General features: G+C 53.3%; 1 protein-coding gene across 7 annotated transcripts in view; it reads right to left on the reverse strand.

Annotated features, from left to right (window-relative positions):
- Positions 1 to 611: 611 nt before the first annotated feature.
- DIP2A (DIP2 acetate--CoA ligase A) overlaps positions 612 to 13,988 on the reverse strand; it is a 119,034-nt gene continuing 105,657 nt past the window's right edge. For 5 of the 7 annotated variants that reach the window (XM_060640681.3, XM_060640687.3, XM_060640686.3 and 2 more), the window contains 12 exons: positions 13,786 to 13,897; positions 12,242 to 12,351; positions 11,634 to 11,764; positions 10,785 to 10,953; positions 10,057 to 10,227; positions 8,830 to 8,859; positions 7,920 to 7,981; positions 7,187 to 7,244; positions 5,268 to 5,342; positions 3,895 to 4,069; positions 3,106 to 3,229; positions 612 to 2,584 (listed from right to left, as the gene is read on the reverse strand). In XM_060640681.3, the coding sequence (XP_060496664.2) occupies positions 2,332 to 2,584; positions 3,106 to 3,229; positions 3,895 to 4,069; positions 5,268 to 5,342; positions 7,187 to 7,244; positions 7,920 to 7,981; positions 8,830 to 8,859; positions 10,057 to 10,227; positions 10,785 to 10,953; positions 11,634 to 11,764; positions 12,242 to 12,351; positions 13,786 to 13,897 (1,470 nt within the window). In that variant the 3' untranslated portion in view covers positions 612 to 2,331. The remainder of the gene's footprint in view (positions 2,585 to 3,105; positions 3,230 to 3,894; positions 4,070 to 5,267; positions 5,343 to 7,186; positions 7,245 to 7,919; positions 7,982 to 8,829; positions 8,860 to 10,056; positions 10,228 to 10,784; positions 10,954 to 11,633; positions 11,765 to 12,241; positions 12,352 to 13,785; positions 13,898 to 13,988) is intronic. The other 2 variants (XM_060640683.3, XM_060640684.3) reach the window with 1 other exon arrangement.

A 13,988-nucleotide genomic window follows, 5' to 3' on the forward strand; every position in this document is an offset into this window, starting at 1 on the left:
GACTAGACGTGACAGTTACTTGACTGTAATTTGGCAAGGACTTATTTTAATCTGTCAGGCTGCTGGAAGAGGACCTTCTACCCTTCTGGAGGGCAGAAGGCACCCAACGCTTCACACAGGGCATGACCTCTGACCTGTCCACTCTGCCTGAAGGACCTGCGCCCGAGGCAGCACCTGTCGCCGCGGACGTGAGGACTCGGCACTGCTGAGGTGTAGTGTTCAGTGCTGGTGTGGACAGCGAGAGGAAAACGACCTTCAGTCACAGCACACCCGTAAGACACGGTTGTTAAAACATGTAAAGATATATATCATAGATTAAAAAGTCTGTAATTTATTAAGTACAAAAACTAATATAAAACCATATGATCCTAATTTTGTAAAAATCCTTAAAAAGAAAAAATTAAGCCCTGAAAGGATTTTTGTTAAACCCTAATGCTGCGATTAATCAGAGGTAGGATGATAGGAGATCTTAATTTTCTTCTTTACACGTGAATGTGCTTTGTAGATTTTATGCTATCGGCATAAATGCTTTTATATTCAGAAAAAAAAAACGCATGATAAAATACATCCTATATGGGGTAATTTAAAAAACATTTTCACACATTTCAAAGTGCAGAATTACAAATAGTCAATACCTTTTATTAACATAATGATATAAAAAAATTTTAGTGTGATATACAGAATTCCCAGAGAGTACTTTTAAAACATTTTAATGCGCTTCTTAAAATCTGAATTTACAAGACACCTTGTCTTACTGCCACTGACCTTTCAGTACAAAAATTTTACAGTATTTGTTTGCTATAAAACTACAACATTAAGATTAGGGTTAGGTAGTTTTTCCCCGTTGGCCATCCCGTTCTAAGGAATGTCCATGAGTCCGCCGCTAGAACCTCTGTATGTCAGACAATAAGTTACACAGATTCTGTACATAATTACAATAGAGTTATTAGAATTCCAGTATGCTGTGACGTACTAGCCGCAGCTCAACACCACAGGCAACAGAACTACTATGCACGTGCTATTTGTAGCCAAATAGGAGTAGCATGTGAGAGTCCGCCCACTTAGCCAGACCCATTTGGTGGTGAATTTAAAATGGTAGAGAATTAATAATAGCTTTGTTAGGCACTGTTCCAGGCTAATTCCTGAAAAGCCTGGTTGTTCCTAGGAAGCATGCATAATTCATAAACTTTCCCACCCTCAATCCCCCCCAAACCCCACAACTTCATAACACTCTTTAATAGCTATATAAAAATAATCTGTCTTAAGGTTTGAGCTTCGCTTCAGATTCTTAAAAGTATCTAAAGGATTTTACATTCTCTTCTTTGATTTAGGTTTACTATATTACATCAGTTTCATCAAGTTTGAATAAAATAACTGAATATGGTTTGGCCAAGTTTTATAGGCACACAATTGAAACTGCGAATGCCAGGCGGGCAGGGGTCTCTCCGCAGCCCCCAGACTGCATGCAGGGCGCTCAGCAAATAGCACGAACGACCTGAAAGCCTCAGACGCTGCCGCCAATGCTTCCAAGTCTGTCGAACTGTAATAAAAGTAACAATTCAACACAATTCCATGTACCGAGAAGAATTCATATTGTGGAGTTACCACAACAGGTACTGTAACGGCACAGCATGGAGTCACAAAGCTGGGACAGTCGTCTCAGACTAAATGCTGGTTAATCTTCCCCAAACAACGCGTCTAAGCTGACAGCCCCAAATGGCACCTACTGAGTATTCGTGACAACAAATGCAGACAACTGGGCACACCTGTTTCAATAATGAAACCAGCAGAGGCAGTGCCGTGTGGCCACAGCGGGGCCTCGGGTCTGAGAGCGGGGAGGGCAGGCCAGGACTGCCTCCCTCCATCACTCTGCTCCTCCCCAGGGGCCTCAAGTTCTTTCTGGCAGGAATTCTATACATGAAGTTGTCATTTGAAGTGAGAATAAATAATTGAATTTTTAAAATCAAGAATGGTATTTTTAGCCTAAAACAAGTGCAAACTCGCAGCACAGCAGAGCGCTCGTGATCCCTTGCCGCAGCCACTCCAGGCCCCCTGGCGGGCGCCCACCTGTTCAAATACCGACTGACAAAGGTCCTCGAAGATGAAAACATTTCTTCAAATAGTCAGGAAGTGGCTCCTAAAATGAGATTTGGGGATCCTTGGGACGGGTCCGTAAAAGCAGAGGGCACAGCATTCCGTGAAGACTGGAGTCTTTTCTGGTGGCTGCAGACAGTGTGGTGTCTTCACAAGCCCCAACACCTCTGACCGGCTCCCGCACCAGGAGGCCGGGGACCACACCTGTCTCAGGAACGTGGGGTCGACAGGCGGCACTCACATGTTGTAGGCGACATAGATGGGGTCCAGCTGGTCAGCCAGGAAGCCATCGCGCAGGTGCATGCGCTGCTTCTCGCCCCGAGAGTTGATGGGGATCACACCTGGGTCCACAATGACCACCACACCCACGACCAGGTGATGCTCCTCCAGCACGACGTTTGTCACCAGGGCCACCAGGTCCAGCGCATCCTGCTCCAGCCCATCCAGCTCCACCACCACCACCAGCAGGTTGGTCCAGGTGAACACGGCACTGCAGGGACAGGGAGGGGTAGATGGCATCATGCATGGGACGGGCACAGGCTTCTGGGAGCAAATGGACAAGTGGGAAATGGTGCAAGTACAGGGTAGTTGGCCTGCACTACTGCCCAACATAATTTGAAGTTGGGCTAAATGTGTTTTATGGGAATCTGTATTCTAATTGAAGTCCTTCATAAGAACCAATAGTATTATTTGATGTTGAAAGCTGTATGTGTCCCAATTCAAGCTCCCTTCAAAGTGAAGTCATGGTGAGTCATGACCACTTAAATGTAAAAATTCACATTAAAAACAGAAACACTTCAGGATAACTGTAGACACCTCATGTTTTGGGGGCCAGACTCTTGCTTTACAGGTGGTCGGGAAACGAGAAAGAGAGGCTGCGAGGGGCTTGGGGTCTGCTGCTGGAGAGGCAGGTGTCCGCCAGCACCCCCCCCCGCCCCCCGTGGAGAGCGTCTGCAGGGACAGAGGCTGCAGGGACAGGGGCTACCGGGCAGGGCGGGACGTGGCTCTCACCACTCGGCGATGCTCCTGTGGGCTCGAACCACGGACGTCTCGATGTCTATGGGGTGGTAGCGCATGCCTCTCAGCTCCAGCGTCTCGTCCAGAGATCCGACCACGTACAGCGCGTCGTGCCGCTCTGTGAACACGGTGCAAACACCTCAGAAGGGCACCCGGGGAATGGCGGCACCTTCCACGTATCCGCAGCAGCCCTGAGCCGCGCTCTGTGGGATGGGGCCCCGCTGTCCACACAGCAGGTGACAACTGGGCCTCCTTGGAGGTGGTGCCGTCCCCTCGGTCCCACGCGAGGGCGCCTCTGCAGCCAGGAACACCTCAGGAAAGTCAGGCCAACGCGTGAACACATATTTAGAAATAATCTGTACCATGTCTGGAAACAAAACAGCATCTGTAGGGACACCAGAAGTTCTGACTCGATCTGGTAAACCTGCTGTGGCCTCGGGGACCCTGCAACTTTCAGGGTCATGCAAGGGGAGGGCCTGGTGGCCTGATCACTAACACCCCCACATCCTCAGCAGAGGCCGAGGGTCCAAGGCCGGTGAGGGACACCCACAGTGGCAAAACAGTAATATTCAGAGAAAACTGCTATCAGAGCACCCCCAAGTCCTTCACCCCCGCACCTGAAGATACACGCTCACAGCACAGGGTGAGGGGTCAGCAGGAGTCCCTGAGCTGTTGAGGCATGAACGTCAGACTCTCGGGCCACAGCGGCAGGCCTCCCGTGCGGTGTGGACGGACCCCACCACACATGCGGCCCGTGTGCAGGGGGTGAAAGGTAACCCTCACCTCCACTGGCGTCGGTGAGCTCTGTTCTTCGAAGGAAACCCAGGTAGCCAGTCCTTGCCCAAATGGTCTGTGTGTCTCCAAAACTCAGCCGGGCACTGAAGTGGTCAGCGTGGAGCGCCTCCTCCCCATAGACCGTGTAGTAGCCGGTGGCGTTGTGGGGGCTGCTCACCCAGATCTGGTGGGGCCCAGGGGACAAGAATGTTGGCACGTCACAAACGCTGGGCACAGGTTCTGCCGTGAGACAGCCACTGGCCGAGTGAACAAAGGCAGGGGGAGGGGGAGTTGTTTCAGTGTCTCTCGTCTTGTGGCTCGAGCAAAACTGCAGGCACAGAGAAAGCAGACAAGCAGCTTTTCTCTCCTTGGAGCGAAGCGACCCCTCCTTCGCCCTAGGAGCCACCGGTGGGACTCTGTGGCACGGATGAGCTCACAGAGGCGCCTCCCTGCTGCTCACGTCGAACTACTGTTGACAGTGAGAAGGAGTCGGGAGCTCGTCCCACATCCACAGAGGGACCGGTGAAGGGGCTGAGGGCTCACAGGACGGAGCGGGCACGGCCACTACACTCGCCCTGCAGACATGCTAAGTTCACATGCATCCACGCACCCTTGTCTGCCGCACCCGTGCTAGCAGTACCCAGAGTGTTGTGGGGTCCCCTAGGGAGTCCTTCTACACACTGGGCCCATCCAGGACCCACAGTCTCCTCCCCAGACTGAGCGCCTGGCTCTAGACGCAGGCAGCCAACAGGCCTTCTGCCAAGAGGTGGGTTTCCCAACCTGGCACAGACCCTTTGTGACTATCTCGGGGGCAAACTGTTACCCTAACAGGCCAGGGTCCAGCTGGCCAGCAAGAGGGACGGCTGAGGGAGGCCCCATGCTGACCACACCCAGCCCTGGCACAGGCACACCTTCCAATCGGGACACCAAGCGACCTCTGGGAGGCCCTGTGTAAATACCCCCGAGCCCCCATCCACCGGGACCACAAGGGTCCTTGTACCCTCCTGGCATGCCCGCAGGCCTGGAACCCATCGTAACAGACCAACTCGGGCCTCTACTAGGCTCCTGGGGGACAGTCCCCCCTGCCCCGCGTTACTCTAGACCCACTCCCACGCATTCGTGCAAAGCCTGCACCCTCTGGGTGTCAAGGACCCTCCCTCAGGGACTGCTTTTCTAGGGGAGGTGCAGTTTCTGTGCAGCTCCTCAGGCCCCCCAGTTCCTACAGAACTTGAGGTTTCCCTTTGCTGGAGGGCAACCCTGGGGTGGGCTTCATCCTGCAGGACCCAAAATCCTCTGCTGAGAATTCCCGACTCTGGGACGGATAGGGGAGAAGGGAAGGGACAGCTGCTGAGGCCATGGGGGCTCCAGGTCCCCTGCCTTACCTCTCCCAGGTGTGAGTCTCCAAGGGGCCCTTTGGTCTCCGTGTGCGCGATAATGACCTTTACCCCAGGGAGGATCTGGAAGGAGAGTGACGTGCACATGTTAATGATGGGGATGGTTAGAAACCAACCTAAACTTGACTTTGAATTTTAATCGAAATAAGAGACTTTTTTTTTTTTTTAAAGTAGGCTACATGCCCCAGTGCACAGCAGGCTTGAACTCATGACCCTGAGATCGAGACCTGAGCTGAGATCAAGACTTGGATACATAATGGACTGAGCCACCCAGCCACCCCCATAAGAGACCCTTTAATAGGTAAAATAAATAGTGAATCTTAGCAAAATTATCCCAGTTCCTAAGAACCGACCGTATTTTGGATTTCAAGAGGGGTGAGGAGGGTTTGTTTCCGTAAGCATCTGCCGTACCTGAGGTCTTTCATTAAGGACACAAGACGACGACCTGCCCCTTGTAGGGCACACGAATGTGGGGTGCCGTCCACACATCACGCCTGCCTGCAAGGGGCTCTGTCGGCCCCATGAGCCCCAGTCCTGCACCGGGAAGCTAGCCAACAGGGCACGGCTGGCTCAGGCACACGGGGGCACCGGCTCTTCCCCAGCAGCCTTGGAGAACACTCCAGGGGAGGTGCCTCAGCTCAGGGGACCCCAAGCCTGGGCCCCTGTCAGGCCACCCAGACACCTGTTCTGTCTCAGGTGGCTTCCCCATATGAAACAGAGGTCAGTGGGGACCTCCAGGCAGGTGGGAAGGGTCAAAGGGTCACGGGAAGGTGTGGATGCAGGCGCTGTTGCCCATGGTCACCCTCCCACCTCCCCCCGCAGCTTCAGCCACACTGGCTCCTCTGCAGCTCCCACTCCCACTCCAGGACCTTTGCAACAGCTGAGACTTCTGCCCCATGTCACTGCGGCTGTCCCTCCTCAGGAGCCTGACCTTTCACCCTCCACACCCACCCCTCCATAGACCCATGGGCTGGTCCTGTTGCTGCCCCACTGCCCTGTCCCTCTCTGGGCACTTCCCTGCCTCCCTAGAGGCAGCTGTGACCACCAGGGTGTGTGAGCAGAGCTGGGGCAGCCCTTCCAGGCTGCGTGAGCTATGCCAGCCTCCACGTCTCGCCTCTGGGACTGTGTAGGTCTGGGACAGGTCGCTACCTGTGCTCTCGACCCTACCACGATGTGCGGCGAGAGCCGTGGGAAGCCCTATGATTGGGGGCTGTCTGTTCCTGGTCACACTGGGGACACAGCCCCGCCCTCGAACCTGCTGTCTCCTGGTGCCCAGCAGCTTAGTCACAGCACCCAGGCCATATCCCCATCTTCATCACTGCCTGGTAGGGCCGTGTGGGTACTCTTCTTTCCTCAAACATTCCCTGGTTCTGAGGACGCCTGCTCTCCAGATACCCGTGAAGGCATCGGGCCCCGAACCAAGAGGCCCATGGCCTCAAGCCCCACAGTGGGAGATCCTTCTGGGCTTCTGTACCTGAAGCCCTCCCGTTCTAGGCGTTAGCTCAGAGGTGTCCTTGTGTGTGCTAGTGGGGAGGAGAGGAGCCCTCTGCATCAGCCCAGTCCCAACCACAGTCGACCTGTGTCCATTAGGACATTTTTATTTTTATTTTTTATTATTATTTTTTAATGTTTATTTTTGAGACAGAGAGAGACAGAGCATGAACAGGGGAGGGTCAGAGAGAGAGAGGGAGACACAGAATCCAAAGCAGGCTCCAGACTCTGAGCTGTCAGCACAGAGCCCGACGTGGGGCTTGAACTCACAGGCCGTGAGATCATGACCTGAGCTGAAGTCAGACGCTCAACCGACTGAGCCACCCAGGTGCCCCCATTAGGACATTTTTAGCCCTCAGCACCCACCAGGGGCTAACATAAGAAAGGACCTGGGTGTAAGTCCCAGCTTCCACTACCTTTCCAGACTCCGTCAATGGCAGACTGTGCGGAGAACCCCGTTCTACCAAACGTACCCTAAAAATTAACGAGGGAAAAGGTAATCAGAAACTGATTATCACTGTAACGGTCAGTCAGTGGACAACACCACACCTCCAGGGTTTTGCTCACGACCTTGCTGTGACCTTGGAGCAGCGACTACCAGCTCCACATGCACCAGCCCCAGCTGCCTGGCTTACATGCCACCGCTCAGGGTAGGGGCTTGCTCTAGGGTTCTTGGGGCCCTCCCTGGACCAGATGGCCCCACTCCAGGAGGCTTCACCACTGTTTACCTCAAGCTGCAGCATGGCCACGTTTGAGGATCCAGAGCCAGGATCAAGCTTCAGAGCTGGGAGGGACCCAGACTTACAGGTACATACCGTGGCCCCCAGCACACATTTACTGATGTAAAAACTAAGTCCTGTCTTAAAATGGTATCATGTGGAAAACATCCTTGCCTTGGCTGGTTTGCCTGTTTTCTATCCCACGAGAAGACACATGCCAAGTGTTCGTACCTGACATCATCCCTCCTGGTCATGGGAACAACAGATACCGGGATGCTGCCTGAGCTGTGCTGACACAAGGGAACAAGAAGGAAGCCCAGGCTCCCCCAGGGGACTCAGCCAGCCAGCTGCCAACGCCGGGGTGCTGGGAGGTCCAGGCAGGGCAGACCCAGCCTGCAGAACTTCACCTGTGGGCATGGCGGACCCTCACCTGTCATGGCGCAGCGCCCTCATGTCCACGTAGACGGTGGTGGGGTCTGGGCCGGCCGTGCCCTGGAAAGGAGAGCAGCAGAGGACCTTCATCTCATTTTCAGGAGTGTGTCCCCATCTACACGGGCACAAGCCGTGTGACAGCTCTTCCTGGGTCCTCAGGGGACGCCCAGGAAGGCAGCTGTTCTGCTCAGGGCACTGAGCATGCCCAGGGGCATGGATGGCTTCTGTCCAAACATCTATGTGGCTTGACAACATTCAGAGACTTGTCCAATAACACTGACTGGAAATCTCAAATCCTGCAGTTTTACGTGTCTGCTCTAACACTTGTCTGTTCCTGCTGGTCCCTATACTCTGTGCTTGGTGAAAACACCACCGTAGGTTTTGGAAGGCATTTTCACCAGCCGTCAGATTGGGCCTGGCCTCTCACCAGCCGACCGGCTTCTCCTGAGGGCTGAGCATGGCAGAGGCTCTCCCAGGGATCGGCTCGAAGGACGTCTCCCTGCTCTCCTCTCATCAGACACTTGGGCACTGGTCCTGCCGAGGATGTTATATGTTCCATTTAATCGATAAGAAACATCGAATTAAATGGACACTCTGGTCAACATCACTGTCTAAAGATGCCAGACAGTGTAGCCTATGTCTGCCCTGGAATTAAAACAACAATGATTGTTTGAGACCAAACACTGCTCTTCCTCCAGAGGTAACGCTAGGACTGTTAAATTCTTTTGAAAATAGCTTTGCTCTTATATTTGGTTTCAAGGGAGCTTTTATATAACATGCCAATAACATCCACTGTGAGCAAAGTCAGACAGCAAAGGAAACATGTATTTGTCTGGAATTCACAAGAAGGTCACATGAACTCATGGGGGAAGCACAGAGGTGCCTTGAGGTTGAGGTCAAGGTCGTACCTGCTCAGCCAGCTTTCCCAGCCTGTTGGGCTGACAGAGGCAAAGAAGGCCAGCAGAGCGAGACAGGGAGGAGACAGCCACAGGAAACACAAACAGAAAGCAACAGGCCACGTGAGAAACACACAGTAAGAGAAAGCAAAATACGTCACTGCATCTCAAAGCGCAAACATGAACAATCCATTAAGATTTTCGCAATCATACGTGGCATCCCACGCGCCGACAATAGAATAGATACCTTCAAATATCGAGTAAATGCTGAGCAGAGAGTAAGGTCTTCACTTAGAGCTGCTAACTGTGCATCAACAGCCTGACCGATGCTCAGTCATACTTTCTACACTAGAGAGGGATATTAGGAGGGGACCCTAGCCCACCTCCTCCTGCCACATAGCAAGGGTCTGTGGCTTGGAGAGGATAGCAGTCTTCAAGGTTGAGAGGACATCAGCAGCAATGCCAGGAGAACAGGAGGACAGTCTCTGCATGTAAGACCTGCCCTGTGCCCGGCAGGTGCGCCCCGGCCGAGGACCAGGGCTGAGCAAAGGCCCCGGAAGCCTGGCAACAGCCCGGGATCTGGGCCCGCTCTGGCTCCAGTGGTGCCTCTTCTGCCCTGTAGTTCCGGAACCACTTCGTGGAGTAAGGCATTCAGTATGTTTTTAGAAAGAAGTGAAATGGAGATACTAGCACCAAATCTGGAAAACAGCCAGTCATCTGAAGAAGCAGTAAACAGCACTACAAGTGAGCTATTCAATTTCTGAAACTTCGTGTTTCCTTTTAATAAGTAAAATACCTTAATGTTTCAAAAACTAATTTAGGGCAATACAAATCACCACATTAATTAATGTTTCAATTTAAAATTGCTAACTGTCTTTACAAGTTTATCTTTTCAAAAACTAATTTAGGGCAATACAAATCACCACATTAATTAATGTTTCAATTTAAAATTGCTAACTGTCTTTACAAGTTTATCTTGCTTTAAAAAATTAGCTACATATTGTTTCCTTTGAGATTTTTCCCGGTAAGTTAATAGTCACTGTTCAAGAACAACTTGTGTTGTTTCCAAGTAAGCCTTTGTTCATCAACAAGACTAGAACATCTTTTAAATAACAACCTCCTGGCTCACAAAGCTGACCGGTTCTGTGTAAGTGAAAACACCAAGGGCTCAGAGGGCAAGCAGGGAGGACAGCGCACGCAGGGAGGACGAGGACTGCAGAAGACCGGTGCAGGCCTTACCTGGAGGCAGATGGCCACGTTGACCCTACACCCGAACGTGGTGCTCACAGCGCGCGCTGGCAGCCCCAGGTCCTTGAACAGCTTGGAGAAGGACTGTGTGAGCGCGATCCTGGGCCGCTCCTCAGCTACCACCATGCAGGTGCGCACACAGGACAGGTTCACCCCCTTCGTCTGCAGGCAGGGCGGGCAGGGCAGGGAGGCTAGTCCCAGTGGAGATGCAGATCCCACCTCCCCAGCTGGTCCTGGTTCCTCAGGGTCCTAAGTTTGGATGCACTGGAGGGTGCCCCGCCCCCCACTCCTGGCATCCAGGTGGCTCCCGCCCCTGCACACAGCTCTGGCTCCACCCCAGGCCTCAGGGGACCCTGAGGTGCACTGCTCAGAGCTAGTATAGGACCCGCCCCCCCTTCCCCGGTACCCCTGCACTCTGGCCCCTGCACCCCTGCCTGGGTCTCACACTCTCCTTTGCTGTGTGGGCTGTGCCGATAAAGGGAGTGACCTCTAGAGGTGCAGGGAAGAGGGCCCATGAAGCCAGTGCGGCTCAACTCCTGGAAAGGGTTTTCTCTGTTTCCATAAACGGCTTGAACAGATCTTGGGAGGTTTTTTTTTTTTTAAACGTTCCCAGGGGCCCAGTTTAGAACCAACGCAGGAGCCCCTGGTTTGGGCACTTTGAGATGAAGGAAAGCAGGGTGCAGGGCAGGCCTCAGTGGCAGACAGGGGGTTGCGCTCACCCTGAGGACACCGGTCTGCGCGCCCAGGCCCTTGGTGCACATTTCCATCACGGAGTAGGAGCAGAAGGTGACGCGGGCCTTGTACTGGCTGACGGCTGACAGCCACAGGGACACGTTGCTCTCCAGCTCCAGCGGGGGCACCAGGACTGACTGGTGTCCGGAATAGACGCTGTGAGAGAGAGCACAGGGAGGGTCAGGACAGCAGGACAGCTGCGGCCTCGGCTCTGTGTCAGTCCTCGGCCCATGAGCCTCAGGGATGCCCTGTCCACCTGCGCCAGAAGGGCCTGGGGTGCCCACCTCTCTCCTCCTTCTCTGAGGGCACTTCTTTTCTAGCCAGAACAGGACGCAATTGTGCCCTAATGTCAAGTGGGAGTTTCGATAGAAAGTACTGGGGCGGTGGGGGCAGGAGCAGGGGTGATATACAGGGGTTTAGTCTCCCTCCAAGCACCTCAGAAGGATCCGGGATCACAGTTTGGGTCAGGGTCTGCCAGCTGGAGTCCCTGGCTTTCTTCTTCCAAAGATTTGTCACTACTTCCTAGTATCTGATGAAATTAAGTAGTCTCTTCCCTATTACTAGTAATGAGTACTGTTTATATTTAATGAAAAATATACTTTTACTCTTTTACTCAATTTCAGACCCAGCCTCCAATCCTTTTCACCCCCAAACAAACCCACTCATATGTGTTATCTTAGGCTCGTGAGTATCAAAAATGAGCACCAAAGCTCCAAAGACTTACAGCAGCAATTCCAGCCCTGCAGGTGGGCATGGCACCTGCACACTCACCTGCTGCACACCACCTGCAGAGACACTACCTGCAACATCACCCGCACACTCATCTGCACACTCACCTGCACAGACACCACAGGGCGAAGCCAAGGCCGCAGTAGGGGTCAAGACAGATGGCGATCTGCCTCGAGGGGTACAGCTCACACTGTAGCTTTATGGAGCGGCACAAGGCACTTGTGGCTGCGTGCGACATCTGAAGTACAATGAAAGATCTGGTCAGTGATGTGAGGGGAGAGAGAACAGTGGCCGCCAACCACAGCCGCCAGGCACGTTTATTTCCTTAAAGGGTGGCTGCTCAAATCTGCATACAAACCAAATAATACACAGGAAAATGTACACTAAAAACCTTCTAAATGAGATTTCAGAATAATAAAAAAATTGAATGGAGCTCTTGGCTCCTGGTAAGGAGACAGACTCATCAAAGCCACCTGCTCCCAAAGACAGTCGTAAATCTGAGTTTAGATGTTACCACAGAACATCAAAATATGCACTATTCTCAGGCTCACCTAATTTGGGGGGTTTACTGGTAGTTAACACAGACTTCAAGGAACAGTATTGTTGCTTCAAGCTGTGGATAAGAGTGAGGGCCTGCATAAACCCACACCCACCATCCTCTCCGCCCACCCCATCAAAGGCTGAAGCAAGTAAGAGCTATGATCACAGGGCTCACCTTCACACCTGCTAAGATCCCTGTAGTCGACACGCTGAAATCCAAGTATGCGAGCAGGTCTGGGGACGGTGGCCTGAAAATGCTAGCCACCTTCTTTTTTGGTATGTCATCTGTTGAACCAGAGACACCAGTAATGTTAATGCTACTTCAGGCTCTCATAGGGAGGAAGGAAACAGGATTCATACCTGGGGAGTCTGGGGGAGAGTGAGTGCAGAACAGAGGGAGGCCTCAAGGCAGCAGGCCACATGGGTACATGGGGAAGTGCATGTAAAAAAAATTTTTTTTAATGTTTATTATCTGAGAGAGAGAGAGAGAGAGAGAGAGAGGAAGCAGGGGAGGGCCAGAGAGAGAGGGAGACACAGAGTCCGAAGCAGGCTCCAGGCTCTGAGCTGTCAGCACAGAGCCCAACGCAGGGCTCTGACCCACAGACCGTGAGATCATGACCTGAGCTGAAGTCGGTCGCCCACATGACTGAGCCACTCAGGTGCCCCGGAAGTTCATTTTAACCTTCAAGGAAATGTCATGTGGAGCAGACCCACCGTGACGGCTTTGAATGTGTGGTGACAGTGGGTGAAGTGGACACAGAGGGAAGACAAGTCATGAGAGCCGAACAGGAAGCCGCTTCATTTAGCAGCGGGAGAGCTCAGAGGTGCAGGGACCTACTGGAGGTCACAGAGCCTGTGGCAGAGCCAGTGTTAACAAGAACTCTGACCGCAGAGACAGCACGAGGGCCAGGCCCTCAGGGCTGCCGCGCTTCATGGTTCCTATGAGACCGTGAGGCAGACACAAGTGAGGCAAGGGCTGGGGCCCACCCACGTCGTAGCAAGCTGGTGAAGCAATGTGGCCCTCTGGAGCCAGTCTGCTCCTAAGCCCGCCCGGGGGCCCCTGGACCAGCCAGCTCCCTGTGCCTATAGACAGGTACTGGGCAGGTTGCCACAGACAACATGGTCCCTGACCTCTTCGCCTGGAGAGCACAGACAGACAGATGCCTGCCAGGTGCGATGGAGAAGGAGGGACTCCTGCGTACTCCACGGCCAGCACCTCAAGTCACTAACAAAGCTTGTGGGTGCTACTAGCTTGGGGTGTCTCCATGGGGAGGGTGACCTCAGGGTCCAAGGCACAGTGGTCCAGGGGTTTACGGCCTTCCTGGTCAGCCCACAAGCAATTCATGGGGCACAGCAGCACTCCCCAATGATGGGGACAAAGGATAGATGTACGTGTGCTATGGGACATGTGTCCCCACAACCACCGACTGCTGTACAGGCATGAGAGGCAGTGAGAGGAGGGGTGGTCCACAGGCACACAGGCTTCATGCAAGGATCTCTGCTCTGGTTCAGAGGCCCCACCATGAGTGAAACCAGGATGCAGGCTGCCAGCAACCCAGTGGCAAGGGCCCTTTTAGCAGCCTCCTCACCACCGACTTCAGCTGCCCTTACCTAACTCTTACTTTTTGGTGGCAATGATGCAACTCCTACAACAAAGAAAGGAAAGGTGGTGTGTCCTGGCAGGGCCAGCACACAACCAACGGTGCTGAGGACAGGTACCTGTATCTAGAATGGTCGGCCAGGTCCTGACGTCCACGGCAGCCGCTGCGTCTTTGGACTTGAGCAGCCGCATGATGGCCTGTGTAGTGAGGACGCAAGCAGACTTGCTGACCTGCAGGGCACAGGGGTTGAAGGCGTGAGTGAGACGCAGGGCCTGGGAGAGATGACACATGAGACCTCTGGTCTACCGGAACAAGGGCCCT

Source organism: Panthera onca, chromosome C2 (assembly GCF_046562875.1).
Source record: "Panthera onca isolate mPanOnc1 chromosome C2, mPanOnc1 haplotype 2, whole genome shotgun sequence".
In the NCBI taxonomy this organism is placed as follows: domain Eukaryota; kingdom Metazoa; phylum Chordata; class Mammalia; order Carnivora; family Felidae; genus Panthera; species Panthera onca.